This window comes from Pseudophryne corroboree, chromosome 3 (assembly GCF_028390025.1).
Source record: "Pseudophryne corroboree isolate aPseCor3 chromosome 3, aPseCor3.hap2, whole genome shotgun sequence".
NCBI classification, from domain to species: Eukaryota; Metazoa; Chordata; class Amphibia; order Anura; family Myobatrachidae; genus Pseudophryne; species Pseudophryne corroboree.
In genome coordinates this window covers 763,900,114-763,920,741 of record NC_086446.1, presented here as the reverse complement: position 1 = coordinate 763,920,741, position 20,628 = coordinate 763,900,114, and the positions used below count along the sequence as shown (strand labels likewise).

Below are 20,628 nucleotides of genomic sequence, written 5' to 3'. Positions count from 1 at the left end.
GGTGTTCTCCCAGTCTAATTTTCAAGGCTCTGCTGGTACGGCCTATATAGAATTTCCCACATGTACATTCTACACAGTACACTACATTATTAGAATGGCAAGTTACAAATTCTTTAATGGTGCACTTTCTCTCGTTAATAATGACCTCTACTATCTTATTCCCGAAAGTGTTAGGGACATTTTTGCAAGCAATACAAGCTCCACACCTGTAAAAACCCTCCGATGTTATTATTGGTCCAGTAGAGCCAGTTTGATGGAAACTGTGGACCAATTTGGATTGCAGATTGGGGGCTTTCCTGTATATACATAAAGGTCTATCAGGTAAATCCTTTCCAATGATAGGGTCCCTTTTAAGAATGGGCCAGTGTTTCTGCAAAATACCTTGAACTTTCTTATGCTGAGAAGAGTAATTAGATATAAAGGCCCACTTATATCTATTATCTACTTCTTTTTTATCACTTTTATTCACAGTAAGTAAATCTGTTCTATCTAGTTTGGATACTTCATCTAGTGTTTTCTCTAGATGCCTTTTATCGTATCCACACTCAATAAAGCATTTTTCCATGGAGGAAGCTTGTGCCATAAAGACTGTTTGCTCTGAGCAATTACGTTTAAGTCTTTTAAATTGACCTACAGGGACACTATTCAACCAGTTATCATGGTGACAACTCAGTTTGTTGATGTAAGATCTTGAATCGGTGGGTTTAATAACATTTTTAGTTTTAATTAGACCATCCTCTACATAAATGGTGAGGTCTAAAAAATTCACCTCTTTCTGGTTTACATCAAAAACAAGACTAATATGATTACTATTGTTATTAAGGTAGATGCAAAAAAGGTCTAAAGACTCCCTATCTCCCTCCCATATAAACAGAACATCATCGATATATCTATGCCAGGACACTAGGCTCGCCCCGTATGCGTTATTATTCCAGATGTAATTATCTTCCCATACCCCCATGAAGATATTGGCATAACTTGGGGTTAAGCTAGTGCCCATGGCTGTACCGCATATCTGCAGGAAAAAATCATTCTTAAATAAAAAATAATTATTTGAGAGGATGAAATGAATGCCCTCCAAAATGAAATCCTGAAGATTAGCTGAAAGATTAGACTTAAACATAGTTTCCTGTACTGCTTTAATGCCCTGTTGGTGATCTATGATGGTATATAAAGCATTAACATCAGCAGTTACAAGAAAATAGTTTTCTTTCCATGTGATGTCCCTGAGAATTCGTAAGACATCAGCAGTGTCTTTTAAATGAGATTTATTCAATGTAACAAATGGTTGTAGATGGAAGTCTATCATTTGTGACAGATTGGCAGTCCAGTCCATTGGTATCTGGGGTGGAATCATTGACTGCCAATATGTCACAAATGATAGACTTCCATCTACAACCATTTGTTACATTGAATAAATCTCATTTAAAAGACACTGCTGATGTCTTACTAATTCTCAGGGACATCACATGGAAAGAAAACTATTTCCTTGTAACTGCTGATGTTAATGCTTTATATACCATCATAGATCACCAACAGGGCATTAAAGCAGTACAGGAAACTATGTTTTAGTCTAATCTTTCAGCTAATCTTCAGGATTTCATTTTGGAGGGCATTCATTTCATCCTCTCAAATAATTATTTTTTATTTAAGAATGATTTTTTCCTGCAGAAATGCGGTACAGCCATGGGCACTAGGTTTGCCACAAGTTATGCCAATATCTTCATGGGGGTATGGGAAGATAATTACATCTGGAATAATAACGCATACGGGGCGAGCCTAGTGTCCTGGCATAGATATATCGATGACGTTCTGTTTATATGGGAGGGAGATAGGGAGTCTTTAGACCTTTTTTGCTTCTACCTTAATAACAATAGTAATCATATTAGTCTTGTTTTTGATGTAAACCAGAAAGAGGTGAATTTTTTAGACCTCACCATTTATGTAGAGGATGGTCTAATTAAAACTAAAAATGTTATTAAACCCACCGATTCAAGATCTTACATCAACAAACTGAGTTGTCACCATGATAACTGGTTGAATAGTGTCCCTGTAGGTCAATTTAAAAGACTTAAACGTAATTGCTCAGAGCAAACAGTCTTTATGGCACAAGCTTCCTCCATGGAAAAATGCTTTATTGAGTGTGGATACGATAAAAGGCATCTAGAGAAAACACTAGATGAAGTATCCAAACTAGATAGAACAGATTTACTTACTGTGAATAAAAGTGATAAAAAAAGTAGATAATAGATATAAGTGGGCCGTTATATCTAATTACTCTTCTCAGCATAAGAAAGTTCAAGGTATTTTGCAGAAACACTGGCCCATTCTTAAAAGGGACCCTATCATTGGAAAGGATTTACCTGATAGACCTGTATGTATATACAGGAAAGCCCCCAATCTGCAATCCAAATTGGTCCACAGTTTCCATCAAACTGGCTCTACTGGACCAATAATAACATCGGAGGGTTTTTACAGGTGTGGAGCTTGTATTGCTTGCAAAAATGTCCCTAACACTTTCGGGAATAAGATAGTAGAGGTCATTATTAACGAGAGAAAGTGCACCATTAAAGAATTTGTAACTTGCCATTCTAATAATGTAGTGTACTGTGTAGAATGTACATGTGGGAAATTCTATATAGGCCGTACCAGCAGAGCCTTGAAAATTAGACTGGGAGAACACCTCAGAAATATTAAAAAAGGACTAGAAACCCACGCCCTGTCGGCACATTTTAAGAAAATACATAATTGTGACCCCAGGGAGATAAAGAATTTCTATGCCTTGAAACGTGTTAAACCAGATATTAGAGGAGGAGATCTACAGCAAAAACTTGCCAGGATAGAAATGCAAACTATCTTTAAATATAAAACCTTAGAACCAGGAGGTCTCAATAAAGACTTTGAGACCAAGTGGTTTTTGTAAAACTGAAAATCTCTCTTCTTATTCCGATCTCCAGATTATCGTTTAGGATGTATCTTAACTCTTATTGTATTTTTATATTATTTTTAATTGATGTTTTTCTTTTTTATTATTGCAAATGGGCGAATGACTACAACAAAATGGCTCTGTCCTTAAGGGACATGTATTAGAATGATACCACATGGACCGTTTATTATACTATATCCGGGAAAATAGCCATGGAAACGGGACCAGATAAATGTATCATCTGCACTGTGGGACTTCCGGGTTCCGGCTAGACGGCGGATGTTGATTTATGTCACTTCCGGTGACGGGCTATCGTGCTGCGCGGAGGGGACAGCCGCGTCATGCTTCTGACACAGGAGGTCGTGTCACTTCCTGCCAGACGACAAATGCGGATCCACGTCACTTCCTGTGACGGGATAATATTGCGTCACGCGACATCATTGGACAGTTCACCTGGCGGGAAACAGACTTTTAGAAAGCCGCCAGGAATGTATGAAATGGATTTCCCCCAATGCATTAGGCTTATGTTAGGTATTTAGGGTTTTAGCAGTTAGGCAATCCATGTCTGGCATTAGGTTTTTAGTTTTTTAGATTTGTGGGAGGATAAATACCACAGGGTGTCTGCTACCATTTACACCTTGAAAAAGATAACCATTTGTTATCGAAACGCGTTGGTGAAGGTAGCAGGACGTATGTGGAGCTCTTGCCTGGCTGTATACAACTATTCCTGGGGACGCCTGGTTATTTGATTTGTAACAAATGCTGTTGTCTACTATTTTGTGTAGACCATTCAGTCTGGTAAGAACCCACCTTTTAAAGTTTTAAATCTTGTGAATAAATTTTTTATGGTAATACACTATTGGAGTACCATTTTTTTTTTTTTTTTCAATAATGATTTTTTATTAATTTCCAAGTATAGAGAAGAAAAATCAGAGAAATGTACACGAACAGAGGTCATATAATGAGTACAGCATTGAGCTAATTACAGTAGGTCCAATCATATATACCAACTCTGAATCTAGAAGCTTAGTTCACTAATCGTGTACACTGATTCTCTTAACTATCTGTCATAACTATAACCTTAAGAATAACAGAATAGAAAGAGCAGTAGAGAGGGGAACAAGACAGTGACACATGAGGGCAAAAGACGTATCGCCAAGGAGTTGAGAATATGCGTGTCAGGGGAGCACCTTACTCAAATATTGTAACATAGAGATAAATATAAATAACTGGTTAGTTAGGGGGCATCTGCACCACTAGGTATTATCAGGTTGTGAAGAATGCAGAATTGCCGTGTCAATGGGATCACTAAAATTTACGGAGTGACCCTGTCTCTCCCGGAATTCACTCCATTTAAACCATCTCATGTAGATAGAAAAGGGGGAAGAAGAATACACACATCCCGCTGTTTCAAACAGAAAATGCTTATGGGTATTATTAATAACCGTCTGAATGTGAGGTATGGACTGTGATTTCCACAGCTGGCCTATCGCTGCCTTAGCTGATATTAAGACATGTCCTACGATATACCTGTCACAGCTGAGGAAAGTGTGAGAAGGGTAGTGAAATAGGGCAAACAGTGGATCCAATGGCACTGTCGTTCCCACTAGCTCCCCCAAAAGAGAGAATACTTCCGTCCACAGAGGCCTCAAGATTGGACAGTCCCCAAAAATATGTAGAATGGAGCCCTCGCCACCACATTTTCTCCAGCATAGCTGGGAAGTCGAGGGCCAGATGTGGTGAAGCCGCTGCGGAGTGAAGTACGCCCTATTGCATAATTTATAGAACATTTCTGAGTGCTGCAGACATTTAGAGATTTTAAAGCACAGTGATGAAATTGTATCCCACTCTTCCTCTCGAAGTACAATAGAGAGATCCCTCTCCCACTTAAATTGTGCAGGTAGTTTACCTTTTTTATTCAAAAGAACAATGTACTGGTACCACCTGGATATCCCACCCCTATGACCAGGGGATGACAATCTAGAGAGCATAACAGCAGGTAGGGGGAGTGGGCTTCTAGACCCGTTAACATATGATTGGAGCCAATGGCGTATCTGTAGATACTTGAAAAAGTCATGTCTTGAAATCCCAAACCGAGACCGATGCCGGGAGAACGGGATCAAGCTATTATCCAAAAAAAGATCTTTCAGTCTCCCAACTCCAGCGTCAATCCAGGCGTCCAAAACAAGATCAGGGATATTACAAGCAATCGTTCTGATAGAGAGGTCCGCTGCAGGTAACGTTATAGTTGGGTCAGACTCAACCACGGAGTGCCATAGCTTCAGAGTACTTCTAATCGCGTCCCCAGGACCTATCCATTTCGGAACACTATGTATAGGTAATAGAAATAGGTCTGTAATATTAATCTGCCCTAAGAAGGCTTTTTCAATAACTACCCATGGTTTGGGGGAGTGAGCGACAAACCAATCTCGGGCCTGGCTGAGAAGGCATGCGGAGTGATATGCATCTAAGTTGGGGTAAGCAATCCCACCAAAGCCCTTGGGTAATGACAGAACCTGCCTAGAGATCCGCGGTTTCGCTCCCTTCCAGATAAAGTGTGATAACGTTTTATTAGCCTTAACACTAAGAGCTTTATGGAAGTGGCGGGGGATGGCCCGAAACAGGTAGAGGAGTTTCAGTAGCAGTACCATCTTTGTTGCAGAGACACGCCCCAGCCAGGAGATTTCATGTAGAGACCATTCTTTAATCAATTTGTCGAAGGCGCTAAATAAAGGTGTGTAGTTACAATCATAAAGGTCTTTATCAAGCGATAGATGTATACCTAAATATTTAATAGATTTCACCTGCCAAGCATATCTGTATCTATCCTTAAGTAAGGCCAGGATATGTGGCTGGATATGAAGCGGTAGAGCTTCCGTTTTGGAAGTATTCAATTTATAGAATGACAATCTGGAGTACCTATCTAATATGGCATGGAGTCCGATAAGGGAGGATTCGGGGTTTGTCAAGCATACTAGAATATCATCTGCGAAGAGGTTGACTTTATGACTCAGTCCCCCTATCTCGGGTCCCGAGACTTCTGTGTCAGTCCTAATAGTCTCAGCCAAGGGTTCAATAGCCAGAGCGAAAATCAGGGGAGACAAAGGACACCCCTGTCTTGTGCCATTTAGAATTTCGAAACCCCTGGACAGACACCCATGGACATACACCTTGGCGGAGGGGGCAGAATATAATGCAAAGATGGAATCTAGAAACCTACCCTGGAATCCAAACTTACTCAGAACTGATCTTAGATACCCCCAGTGTAGCCTATCAAACGCCTTCTCCGCATCTAACGATAGGACGAGGAGGGGCGCTCTATTAACATTACAATACTCAATGACATTATAAACTCTCCGAGTGTTGTCTGGGGCCTGCCTGCCTGGGACGAAGCCAACCTGGTCAGCAGCTATAAGGGAAGGCAATAAGGGGCAAAGACGGTTAGCGATTATCTTAGCAAAAAGCTTTACGTCTGTATTCAACAGAGCTATCGGTCTGTAATTTTGAACGGATGTGGGAGATTTACCCGGCTTAGGGATAGCCACTATCCTTGCTTCAAGCATCTCTTTCGGGAACCTCCCAGCCTCCGACGCCTCGTTAAAGACAGCCAATAACACTGGAGCCAAGTCTGCTTTATAGGTTTTGTAGAAATTAGATGGAAAACCGTCTGGGCCCGGTGCTTTATCTCGTGGAAGACCGTCAATAGCTGCCTCAATTTCAGACATAGTCCAGGGGGAGCCAAGGGACAGGCAGGTCTCGGAGTCCAGTGTCGGTAGGGATAAGTTTTTTAAAAAGGACTGGATTTCAGCTTCAATAGGTTGGGTGGTATCAGGGTCTGACTGTAAGTTGTAGAGTCGGGAGTAATACTCTGCGAAAGTATCTGCTATTCTATATGGGTCAGAGACTCTTGAATCCGTGGGAGAGTAGACAAAGTGGATTCTGGCCTTAGCCCGCCTACCTCTTAGTTTCCGCGCCAAGAGGCGCCCTGCCTTATTTCCCAATACATAGAATCTCTGATTCAATCGAGCGAGGTTGCGTTGTACTTCCCGCAGAGAAAAAGTGTTCACCCTTTCCCTTGCGGCCAGCAAAAGCTTAAAGGCAGTTCTATTATGTAGGTCAGCCTTATGTGCTATTTCTAGTTTTGCAACTTCGCTCTCGGCTTCAGCACGTTCAGCATTTTGAGAACGTTTCAGCCGTGAAGCGGCCTGAATGGCAGCCCCCCGCACTACAGCCTTACAAGAGCACCAATTATTAAAGACTGAAGTATCTTCGGGTGTGTCAGTTTCTAAATATACCCTTAAGGTTTGTTGAATGGCAAGTGAAGCTTCTTGATGGCATAACAAGAAGTTTCCTAGTCTCCAAGGGCCCGGAGACAATTTACGGGCCCCGAGCTTCCACACCACCTTCAGCGGAGAATGGTCAGACCATGTCATCGGTATTATGTTAATTTTCATAATGGCCGGGAGTGACACTCTGTCAGTTAATACGAGATCAATCCTAGAGTATGAGGAGTGGACATGCGAATAAAGGGAGTAATCCCTAACCGTAGGGTGTTTAGTTCTCCATGCATCGTAGAGTTCGTACTCTCCTAGCAATTGGCGAAGCCCAGGGGTATTAATAGGGGAAGTTCTGGATTTAGCCAAGGGACTTCTGGTGGGGAGAGATCTATCAACGGAGGGGTCTACAACTAAGTTGAAGTCCCCCAGTAGCATGACTGCACCTTTAGCGTGCTTCTGTATCAGGGAGAATAGATTCCTACAGAAGGAGAGTTGACCAGAGTTGGGTGCATAGCAGGAGGCCAAGGTGACAACAGTATCTTCAAGCTTACCGATTAATACTAAATACCTTCCTTCGGGGTCTACAATTTGGGATTCTAAAGTGAATTGGCAGTCACGAGAGATTAGTATAGCCACTCCGGCTTTTTTTACGGGGCCGTTGGCCATGTAGCAGGTAGGGAAGTGATTATCATAGAATCTAGGGGGGTCTAATTTCCTAAAATGGGTTTCCTGGATAGCGACCACATTCGCCTTCATTTTATAGAAGGAAGATAAGGCCAGTCTACGCTTCTGTGGGGAATTCAATCCCTTAATGTTCAATGATACCAAGTTAACCATAATAAACTAACCAGGAGGCGGAGCATCCACTGAAACCAAGAAATGTGAATAAAAGGTACAATTCCCTGAACACATTTGAAAGAAGAAAAAAGACATGGGGGTACGATACACAAAAGGAGACACACTGAGGAGGACAAAGAGAGAAGAGAGAAAAATATAGTACACAAAACAAGGAAAGTAGCCTCCGTGTAGAGACAAAGCCATAGTAAGGCGCCAAAACATGCAGAGCCTCACCAAACAAAGTTGGGAGGTTAGTGGCCAACCTCCCCGCAATCAAGTAATCAAATATTTGTAAACTGTATATTCAATCGCACATGGCATATAAACGGAATGTCATTAAGAATGGAATGATAGGTTAATTTGTAATGAGTCACAGGGTCCTGGAACCGGCACAGAGCCATACTGTAAGTACAGCAATAAAAGGGCTCAGAGAAGAGCATACAGACCAGTCCAGGAGCCCGTGAAACCACCACAACCTTTAAGGAGAAACAAAAAAAAACCTGCCGTACATTAGTCTAGGGGGTGTAAAACATGTAATAACCAGGCATGTAACTTGTAATAAGCCCTGAAATTAGTACAATCATATGGAAACAACGCTAGTCCTATAAATGGACATTCATGGCAGGGAAAACACCGCAGTGAGAAGGGCCTACTTCCCAACCGTCGACCAGTCTGGCTGAAGTCGGCGGTCAGGAGAGCCGGACCCCTGATCTCCAGCTATATTCCATTTGTGAAGAAGTCTCATACCGTCCTTGACCGAAGACACCACTATAGTGGAGCCTTCCCTAGAAATTAATAGATGCGTAGGGAAACCCCATCTATATACGATTCCAGCTTTCCTAAGGGCCGCGGTGACAGGCTGAAAGGAACGTCTCCTGGTGAGGGTGTAGTGTGATAAGTCTCCAAAAAGTTGAAGCTGGCCCAGAGCTCTCGCCGTATCTGAGGTAGGTCTAGCCGCTTTAAGCAGGGATTCCTTAATATGAAAGAAATGGACTCTCATTAAAACATCTCTCGAAGCCCCTTCGGGAACACTGCGGGCCTTCGGGACCCTATGGATACGGTCCAATATCAAGTCCGCAGATGTAGCGGAGGGTAGCAGCTTCTTGAATATTTCGATTGTATAGTCATGCTGGCTGCTATTAGATACGGATTCCGGTACCCCTCTGAGCTTGAGATTATTTCTGCGTGAGCGGTCCTCCAAGTCCGCTACTTTGTCCCGCAGAGCCGCCACTTCCCCTTCAAGGGTATCATGGGAATCGATAAGAGTATTATGAGAGCCTACTACCTCCCCCATCTTAGTTTCCAAGTGTCCGGTCCTCTCGCCCAAATCCTCAACGGAACGCTGGCAAGATTGCAACAAGGTACGCAATTCAGACGCCACCTCATCTTTAAACTGGTGTAATAATAGCTTCATGGCGCCCACCGTTAAGGCTTCGCTGTCCTCCAGGCGAGGAGAGTGGGGGGGATCCTGGGATGAAGATAAAGCCATCATGGGCGATGAAGTTGTGGGCTGGGGATCCGACCCGGAGGCAGAAGACCCAGGCCCCTGAGACTTATTTCGATAGGGGGAAGGCTTGAAAAAGGCAACTTGAGAGATTGATTTGGAGGCTTTATTCTTTTTTGGAGCCATCATGTATTACTTTGAGGGAATGGGAGAATCCCAGTAGAAAGGAGAATTCCGTCTAAGGCCTAGGCAATGCTTATGGAATGCTGGATAGGCGTAAAAAGGTACGAGGTGTTTAATGCACCATATAAGCCAGCTCCCAGTATATATACAGAATAGAGTACCTCAGGCTGTGATTGTACAAGACTGGTGGTAATCTGCAGGATCTCTATAGTGAGTGCTGACCTTGCCCCCTCCAAGATGGCCGCCGCTCTCCAGCTCAAACGGGCCTCACCTCCTTCCACCGCTGCCCGTGGTCTGTCAGCCTGAGTGGGGACTCTATACCGCCTCCTCGGCCAGGCTCTAATGGCGGGATGTCTGCCGCTAACGGGGGCCGTCCGTGTAATCTCAGCTCCCGCATTTCCTCGCCCGCCTCTCCCAAGATGGCCGCAGCCACCGGGTCCTCCCGAGCAGGGCCGCAGCTCGTCTCGGTGGCTAGCCTGTAGTTCCTGGGGCTCGTTTTCGCCGCCGCTTCTCCCGGTATGGCTTCCCAGGCGGGGGGATATATCGTTTTTGCCGGCTATGTGGAGGCACGTAGCGCCCAGAGCACACTGGAGCCCGGTCGGCTGACACTCAAATTTAGGTCCCGACTTCACCCCGGGTGGAGGCCGCAACCTGCAAGTGCAGGAGTAACCTACACACCAGCTCCGCAGCTCACCACCTTACGTTGTGGGGGTCTTGTGGGTGCACTGGGGGAAAATGAAAGGGCAGGTAAGCACCTAGAAAGCTTTAGTTAGTAGCTTTTTAGCAGGAGCTCAGGCACAGTGCATCTACTCCTAAGTCCCGCTAGGCCACGCCCCCTGGAGTACCATTTTTATTCACATGCACCTTGGGTTGGAATAAGAAGGGGACACTCCCGAGACGTTGGAAGGAGTCAGGATATATCTAAGACGGTGACCCGCTCTAAACACTGCGCAATTGTCTACATAATAGTAGACCACCCGATGCGGTACGAGTCTGCCACCTCTAGAGATTGATTCACCTGTCTTCTCCCATTGTTACAATATCACACTATGTATTTTTATGTTCCATTTTCCAAGGGCATATGTCTCCTGTAATCTGAGAGATTGAACACTATATTAGTTAAGGAGCGCCTGAGATAAAAGGTGGTAAACTATTTGTTGTATTTCACACATACAGTACGGTATCCTGCAGTAGGAGATAACAGTAGTGCTCAGCAAGAGATTCATTGCCCTTGTGTTTTTTCTTGTACTTCAGGTAAACATCAGTGTTCAAGTACTTTGAACAGTACATCATGTAAGTAAAAATGTACTCTTGATTGTTTCTTTATGTTACTGTTTTAATAATTTCTGTTTGTGGCTTATATTTTGTATATTTATTGAACTATTCTTTGATACTTCTGATAACTAGTGTAAAATTAAATATGCTTCTATTGGGTTCAGTATGATTTAATGGTAGTTGGGATCCCAGCGGTCAGGAGACTGATGCCAGAATCCTATCAGCAAGCGCACTGAGTCCCCTCGCAGGCTCGCTTTGCATTGGGCCCGGTGGCAAACTTAGCTTGCCACGTTATTATATTCCCCCTTGGGTGGTGGTATGCAGGGGCGGATTGGGAACAAAAAGCGGCCCTGGAAAAATGTGTACTAGTGGCCCCACATGGGCAGCACCAGAGGTGCAAGGTCTAGCCATGGGCCATGGCAGCAGCACCCTCCCCCCAAACTTTCCAGATAGTGGGGATGTCCAGCATCAAGGGGGAAGTTAAAGAGAAATAAAATTAAATATTATGAGCACATTATATGATACACCTTCAGAATTTAGGAAACTATATAATTCTTTACAAATATATATTTCTTGCTTATTACACCAACCGTATCCCAATCACTATGCACTCAATCTTATATGTCAGCCAAGCAGGCAGACAGAGCATACACTAGATCATCTGCAATCACAGGCTAAGTGGCAAAGTCATTTTCATATATGCAAATTATTTTGCATCTTATTCATTATGTATATAAATAGGACCACATGTCCTCAAACTAAACAGGCCCCACGGGTGCGTTGGCCTACCGGGAATCTTCACTGTAAACCCTATGGCCAATCCGCCTCTGGTGGTATGGACCACAACCCGAGTGGGAATACCGGGCTTCAGTACTATTATATTGCCCCTTGGGTGGTGGTATGGACCACCACCCGAGTGGGAATACTGGGCTTCAGTCTCGATTCCGACTGCCGGCTTTTCCTGTATCCTGAACGCCGTGATCCAGACAACCAGTAAATTAACCGTATCCCCTAGTATTAACCTCAAAGATTTATTAATAGGCATTTGTAGCATTCTCTGTTACGCAACTCACTAATAAGATTCAACTGTCTGGTTTACCAGAAACCCACTTTCATTTAACAAATAAATAATTAAACAAACAAACAAACAAACTAACAAACATAAAAGAGAGCCAATAAAAAAAAAAATGACAACCCAATCTAATATTTTTAGGGGAAAAATATTTTATTCTTCTGTGGGCTGCCTTTGCAATCGCACTCCTGAGATATTGGTAATGATAAAAGTTTTGCAGCAGAATGCCTACCACCACACTTCTTCTTACATAGGCTCCCTATGTAGAATAGTTAGCCAGAAGCACCTGACACATAGGCCCTCATTCCGAGTTGATCGCTCGCAAGGCGATTTTAGCAGAGTTGCACACGCTAAGCCGCCGCCTACTGGGAGTGTCTGGGCGACACGGGGGAGTGTCTGGGCGAACGCTGGGTGTGTTTGTGACGTCAAACCAGGAACGACAAGCACTGAACTGATCGCAGATGCAGAGTAAGTGTGGAGCTACTCTGAAACTCTGAAACTGCTAAGTAGTTTGTAATCGCAATATTGCGAATACATCGTTCGCAATTTTTTTGAAGCTAAGATACACTCCCAGTAGGCGGCGGCTTAGCGTGTGCAACTCTGCTAAAATCGCCTTGCGAGCGATCAACTCGGAATGAGGGCCATTGCGCATGCGTACTAAGCGGAATTTCACTGCGATGCGATGAAAAATACCGAGCGAACGACTCGGAATGAGGGCCATAGTTCTTCTGCTGGCAGTAACCCTATGGTAGATTTGAAGAAGCCCTTACTCCAGACAAAACATACATTGTCACTGGAAATAAGGGCTTCCCTACTCTTAATCAATAGCGCCAACTTGTGTTTAGTGCCTTAATGTGCACCTCTATGTTACAGCTCCATGTTGTTCAGTCTGATTTCCTGTGTACCATCCCATCTTGTTTTGTGTGTTCCCTTCCTTGTGACCCTGACTTTGGCTTTTTATCGATTTATGACTCTAATCTGCCTGATATGATTTTTGCACTTAGTCAGAGCTGCCAGTCCTGAGTATGGCCTGTACTTATCCACCCTGTGAGAAGATGCATACTGGAGGATTAGTTTGTGGGTTGGTTGCCCATAGTTCAGTTCATTACTTCTTGTGATGTTCCCTGATAAATAGTGGGCATTCCTAGAAGAGTCCACACCCCAGTTTATTGCTCCCAGACATCCAGCTCCAATCACAGTCAGCATAGGATTTCCATATCTGGGACATTCTGCTACCTTCAAAGTGGAACAACACATATTTCTCTAACGTCCTAGAGGATGCTGGGGACTCCGTAAGGACCATGGGGATAGACGGGCTCCGCAGGAGACATGGGCACTTTAAGAAAGACTTTAGGTCTGGGTGTGCATTGGTTCCTCCTTCTATGCCCCTCCTCTAGACCTCAGTTTGATACTGTGCCCAGAGGAGATGGGTGCTCTTTAGGGAGCTCTCCTGAGCTTCCTAACAGAAAGTATATTTGTTAGGTTTTTTATTTTCAGGGAGCCTGCTGGCAACAGACTCCCTGCATCGAGGGACTGAGGGGAGAGAAGCAGACCTACTTCTGTGAGTTTCAAGGCTCTGCTTCTTAGGCTATTGGACACCATTAGCTCCAGAGGGATCGGTACGCAGGTCTCATCCTCGCCGTCCGTACCCGAGCCGCGCCGCCGCCCCCCTCGCAGAGCCGGAAGATAGAAGCCTGGTGAGTATGAGAAGAAAAGAAGACTTCAGAGGCGGCAGAAGACTTCATGATCTTCACTGAGGTAACGCACAGCTGTAAAGCTGTGCGCCATTGCTCCCATACACCTCACACACGGCAGTCACTGTAAGGGTGCAGGGCGCAGGGGGGAGGGGCGCCTTGGGCAGCATATAGACCTCTTTTGGCACAAATAAGTATATATACAGCTGGGCACTGTATATATATAAAAGCCCCTGCCAAATTCTCCCTCAGCACTCACCAGCGCCATTTTTCTCCACAGCACCGCTGAGAGGAAGCTCCCCGGACTCTCCCCTGCTTATACCACGGTAGACAGAGGGTTTTAAAGAAGAGGGGGGGCACACAATTAGGCGCATATTGTATATGTAAACAGCGCTATCTGGGTAAACATAAAATTATTGTGTTTTTTTTCCTGGGTCATACAGCGCTGGGGTGTGTGCTGGCATACTCTCTCTCTGTCTCTCCAAAGGGCCTTGTGGGGGAACTGTCTTCAGATAAGAGGTTCCCTGTGTGTGTGGTGTGTCGGTATGCGCGTGTCGACATGTCTGAGGTAGAAGGCTCACCTAGGGAGGAGGGGGAGCGTATGAATGTGAGGTCTCCGTCGGCGGTGCCGACACCTGACTGGGTGGATATGTGGAATGTTTTAAGTGCTAGTGTGAACTTATTGCACAAGAGATTAGACAAAGCTGAAGCTAAGGAACAGTCAGGGAGTGAACCCGTGTCTGTCTCTATGTTGCCGGGACCTTCAGGGTCTCAGAAGCGCCCACTATCCTAAATAGCAGACACTGATACCGACACGGATTCGGACTCCAGTGTCGACTACGATGATGTAAAGTTACAGCCAAAAGTGGCTAAATGTATTCGATATATGATTATTGCAATAAAAGAAGTGTTGCATATCACAGAGGAACCCCCTGTCCCTGACACGAGGGTACACATGTATAAGGGAAAGAAGCCTGAGGTAACTTTTCCCTCCTCACATGAGTTGAACGAATTATGTGAAAAAGCGTGGTAATCTCCAAATAAAAAACTGCAGATTCCCAAAAGGATTCTTATGGCGTATTCTTTCCCGCCAATGGACAGGATACGGTGGGAATCCTCCCCTAAGGTGGACAAAGCGTTGATACGCTTGTCAAAAAAGATAGCGCTGCCATCACAAGATACGGCTACCCTGAAGGATCATGCTGACCGCAAGCAGGAGATTACCTTGAAATCCATTTACACACATTCTGGTACATTACTCAGACCGGCAATTGCGTCGGCCTGGGTTTGTAGCGCGGTAGCAGCATGGACAGATTCCTTATCGGCGGAGATTGAGACCCTAGATAAGGATACCATTTTATTGACCCTAGGCCATATAAAGGATGCAGTCTTATATATGAGGGATGCTCAAAGAGACATTAGTTTACTGGGTTCCAGAATAAACCATACTTGCCTACCTGACCCTCTCCATGAGGGAGAAAATGCTCTGTTCCTGGACTTTCCTGTAAATGTATGATTGCCATCACCTGTGGTGAAACACCTCTCTTATCAATTAACTAGCTCACCACAGGTGATGGCAATCATACATTACCAGGAAAGTACAGGAACAGAGCATTATCTCCCTCATGGAGAGGGTCAGGTAGGCAAGTATGGAATAAACGCTATGTCAATCTCTGCTAGACGAGTCCTCTGGACCCGGCAGTGGACAGGTGATGCCGACTCAAGAAACATATGGAGGTTTTACCTTAAAAGGGCGAGGAATTGTTTGGGGAAGGTCTCTTGGACCTGATCTCCACAGCTACAGCAGGTAAATCGAATTTTTTGCCTTATGTTCCCTCACAACCCAAGAAAGCGTCACATTATCAAATGCAGTACTTTCGTTCAAATAAAAGCAAAAGAGTGCGTGGATCGTCCTTTCTTGCCAGAGTTAAGGGCAGAGGTAAAAAGCTGCACAGCACAGCTAGTTCCCAAGAACAGAAATTCTCCCCGGCCTCTGCAAAATCCACCGCATGACGCTGGGGCTCCGCTGAGGGAGTCCGCCCCAGTGGGGGCACGTCTTCGACTTTTCAGCCACATCTGGCTTCACTCACAGGTGGATCCCTGGGTAATAGAAATTGTTTCTCAGGGATACAAGCTGGAATTCGAAGAGGTGCCTGCTCGCCGGTTTTTCAAATCGGCTCTGCCGACTTCTCCCCTAGAAAGGGAGATAGTGTTAAATGCTATTCACAAATTGTGTCTTCAACAAGTGGTGGTCGAAGTTCCCCTACTTCAGAGAGGGAAGGGATACTACTCCACCCTGTTTGTAGTTCCAAAACCGGACGGTTCGGTCAGACCCATATTGAATTTAAAATCCCTGAACCTATACTTAAAACGGTTCAAGTTCAAAATGGAATCGCTCAGAGCGGTCATCGCCAGCCTGGAAGGGGGGGATTTTATGGTATCCCTGGACATAAAGGATGCATACCGTCATGTTCCCATATATCCACCTCATCAGGCGTACCTGAGATTTGCGGTACAGGATTGTCATTACCAATTTCAGACGTTGCCGTTTGGGCTTTCCACGGCACTGAGGATTTTCACCAAGGTAATGGCGGAAATGATGGTGATCCTGTGCAAGCAGGGGGTCACAATTATCCCGTACTTGGACGATCTCCTCATAAAAGCGAGATCACGAGAGAAGTTACTGAACAGCGTGTCACTTTCAGTGAAGGTGTTACAGCAACACGGCTGGATTCTCAATATCCCAAAGTCGCAGCTGGTTCCTACGACTCGTCTGACCTTCTTGGGCATGGTTCTGGACACAGACCAGAAAAAGGTTTTTCTCCCGATAGAAAAAGCTCAGGAACTCATGACTCTAGTCAAGAACCTATTGAAGCCAAAACAAGTGTCTGTGCATCATTGCACTCAAGTCCTGGGAAAAATGGTGGCAACATACGAGGCCATTCCCTTCGGCAGGTTCCATGCAAGGACTTTCCAATGGGACCTATTGGACAAGTGGTCCGGGTCACATCTACAAATTCATCAGCGGATCACCCTGTCCCCCAGGGCCAGGGTATCTCTCCTGTAGTGGCTGCAGAGTGCTCACCTTTTGGAAGGAAGCAGGTTCGGCATTCAGGATTGGATCCTGGTGACCACAGACGCGAGCCTCAGAGGGTGGGGAGCAGTCACACTGGGAAGAAACTTCCAAGGACTTTGGACAAGTCAAGAGACTTGTCTTCACATCAACATCCTGGAACAGAGGGCCATATACAACTCCCTACGTCAAGCGGAGAACTTACTTCGCGACCAACCAGTTCTGATCCAGTCAGACAACATCACTGCAGTGGCTCATGTAAACCGCCAAGGCGGCACAAGGAGCAGGGTGGCAATGGCGGAAGCCACCAAGATTCTTCGCTGGGCGGAAAATCATGTAAGCGCACTGTCAGCAGTGTTCATTCCGGGAGTGGACAACTGGAAAGCAGACTTCCTCAGCAGACACGACCTGCATCCAGGGGAGTGGGGACTTCATCGGGAAGTCTTCGCACAGATTGCAAGTCAGTGGGGACTGCCCCAGATAGACATGATGGCATCCCGCCTCAACAAAAAGCTACAGAGGTATTGCGCCAGATCAAAAGATCCTCAGGCGGTAGCAGTAGACGCCCTAGTAACACCGTGGGTGTTCAGGTCAGTCTATGTGTTTCCTCCTCTTCCTCTCATACCCAAGGTATTGAGAATAATAAGAAAAAGAGGAGTGAGAACAATTCTTATTGTTCCAGATTGGCCACGAAGGACATGGTATCCGGATCTGGTGGAAATGCTCACAGAAGATCCGTGGCCTCTTCCTCTACGACAGGACCTGTTACAACAGGGGCCATGTCTGTTCCTAGACTTACCGCGGCTGCGTTTGACGGCATGGCGGTTGAACGCCGGATCCTAGCGGAAAAGGGAATTCCGGATGAGGTCATTCCTACGCTGATAAAGGCTAGGAAGGACGTGACAGCTAAACATTATCACCATATATGGCGAAAATATGTTTCTTGGTGTGAGGCCAGAAATGCTCCTACGGAAGAATTCCACCTGGGCCGTTTCCTTCACTTCCTACAGACTGGAGTGAATTTGGGCCTAAAGTTAGGATCCATTAAGGTTCAGATTTCGGCCTTATCCATTTTCTTTCAAAAAGAATTGGCTTCTCTCCCAGAATTACAGATTTTTGTAAAGGGAGTGCTGCATATTCAGCCTCCTTTTATACCTCCGGTGGCGCCTTGTTACCTTAACGTGGTGTTGAGTTTCCTTAAGTCGCACTGGTTTGAACCACTTCAAACTGTGGAGTTAAAATATCTCACTTGGAAGGTGGTCATGTTATTAGCCTTGGCTTCGGCTAGGCGAGTGTCGGAATTAGCGGCGTTGTCTCATAATAGCCCCTATCTGGTTTTCCATATGGATAGGGCGGAATTGCGGACTCGCCCTCAATTCTTGCCTAAGGTGGTGTCATCTTTTCATATGAACCAACCTATTGTGGTGCCTGTGGCTACACGAGATTTGGAGGATTCTGAGTCCCTTGATGTAGTCAGGGCTTTGAAAATGTATGTGGCCAGAACGGCTAGAGTCAGGAAAACGGAAGCACTGTTTGTCCCATATGCAGCCAACAAGGTTGGTGCCCCTGCTTTGAAGCAGACTATTGCACGCTGGATATGTAATACCATCCAGCAGGCGCATTCTACGGCTGGATTGCCGTTACCAAAATCAGTCAAGGCCCATTCTACTAGGAAGGTGGGCTCGTCTTGGGCAGCTGCCCGAGGGGTCTCGGCACTACAACTGTGCCAAGATGCTACTTGGTCAGGTTCAAACACCTTTGCAAAGTTCTGTAAGTTTGATACCCTGGCTGAGGAGGACCTAAGGTATGCTCATTCGGTGCTGCAGAGTCATCCGCACTCTCCCGCCCGTTTGGGAGCTTTGGTAAAATCCCCATGGTCCTTACGGAGTCCCCAGCATCCTCTAAGATGTTAGAGAAAATAAGATTTTAAACCTACCGGTAAATCTTTTTCTCGTAGTCCGTAAAGGATGCTGGGCGCCCGTCCCAAGTGCGGACTACTTCTGCGATACTTGTATATAGTTTTGCTTGCATAAGGGTTATGTTATAGTTCCATCAGGTTGGACTGATGCTACGTTATTTTTTCATACTGTTAACTGTTTAATTGATACACAAGTTATACGGTGTGATTGGTGTGGCTGGTATGAATCTTGCCCTTGGATTAACAAAAATCCTTTCCTCGTACTGTCCATCTCATCTGGGCACAGTTTCTCTAACTGAGGTCTAGAGGAGGGGCATAGAGGAAGGAGCCAGTGCACACCCAGACCTAAAGTCTTTCTTAAAGTGCCCATGTCTCCTGCGGAGCCCGTCTATCCCCATGGTCCTTACGGAGTCCCCAGCATCCTCTACGGACTACGAGAAAAAGATTTACCGGTAGGTTTAAAATCTTATTTATTCAGGCGCTGTTTTTACCTTTTTAGTAGATAGTTTTATTAAAAAAAGCACAGTGTCACATTAATTCATTACTACAGCTGCAGATGCACTTGTGCGCGTGTGAATATACACTAGACTCAAAATGCCTTTACACAGGCATGTACACACAAATTATGTTAGTTTGATTCTGCACTTAGAAACCAGAGGTCTGTTATGAATGAAAACACCACACATCAATTCACTATTATATTATTAAACAATATATATTTGTAAATAGTAATCCGAACTGGTTGCTTATTTGTAAATATAGTAAACAGAGATCTTATAAGCAACCAGGTACGATTATTACTTACAAACGTATATGTGTGTGTAATGTATGGAAAATGGAGTGTGATACGGCACTCAGTCCCGTTTCAACATAAATGTCCAATAACCTTTCAGAAAACGTATCTCATAGAAGTCAATCAGCAGGCTAAAGATGGTGTGTAGACCTCCAATCATCCGTCCATATGGTTCCCTTCAATAGCAGATTACCTCAAAAGAAAGCCAAATGTAAATAACATAGTGTAGTATGTCTACAAGGAATTGGTAGCACCCATGTGGATATGCAAATGTCAAATACAGTGAAAGGGTCTGCGTACCAAAACTCACACTATATATAGGTGAATGACTCCCATAAAGGTATCTTTAAACCACCAATCGCCAATTGTGTGAATGGACCAATCCGTGAATATACCTTTATCAGTAATCCCTAATTTGGGATGTACCGTACTCACATATCACAAAGTGGATATACTCCCATAAAGGTATCTTTTAGCCACCAATCGCCACTAGTAAAAATATACACTCCGTGAACACACCTTCATATAGCGTTCCCTATGTCGGGACGTATTGTACTCACATAAAACATGTCAATCGTATTCCCATAAAGGTTTCTTTGTTTTGCGTCCTCCAACTGAAGATGATGGGGGTCATTCCGAGTTGTTCGCTCGCAAGCTGCTTTTAGCAGCTTTGCACACGCTAAGCCGCCGCCTACTGGGAGTGAATCTTAGCTTAGCAAAATTGCGAACAAAAGATTAGCAGAATTGCGAATAGACACTTCTTAGCAGTTTCTGAGTAGCTCCAGACTTACTCGGCATCTGCGATCAGTTCAGTCAGTTTCGTTCCTGGTTTGACGTCACAAACACACCCAGCGTTCGCCCAGACACTCCTCCGTTTCTCCAGCCACTCCCGCGTTTTTCCCAGAAACTGTAGCGTTTTTTCGCACACACCCATAAAACGGCCAGTTTCCGCCCAGAAACACCCACTTCCTGTCAATCACATTACGATCACCAGAACGAAGAAAAAACCTGGTAATGCCGTGAGTAAAATACCAAACTGCATAGCAAATTTACTTGGTGCAGTCGCACTGTGGACATTGCGCATGCACATTAGCGACTAATCGCTCCGTTGCGAGAAAAATATAACGAGCGAACAA

General features: G+C 44.9%; 1 protein-coding gene across 5 annotated transcripts in view; it reads left to right on the top strand.

Annotated features, from left to right (window-relative positions):
• LOC135056801 (early activation antigen CD69-like) overlaps positions 1-20,628 on the top strand; it is a 207,968-nt gene that overhangs the window by 114,464 nt on the left and 72,876 nt on the right. For all 5 annotated transcript variants that reach the window (XM_063962405.1, XM_063962404.1, XM_063962406.1 and 2 more), the window contains one exon: positions 10,922-10,960. In XM_063962405.1, coding sequence (XP_063818475.1) covers positions 10,922-10,960 — 39 coding nt within the window. The remainder of the gene's footprint in view (positions 1-10,921; positions 10,961-20,628) is intronic.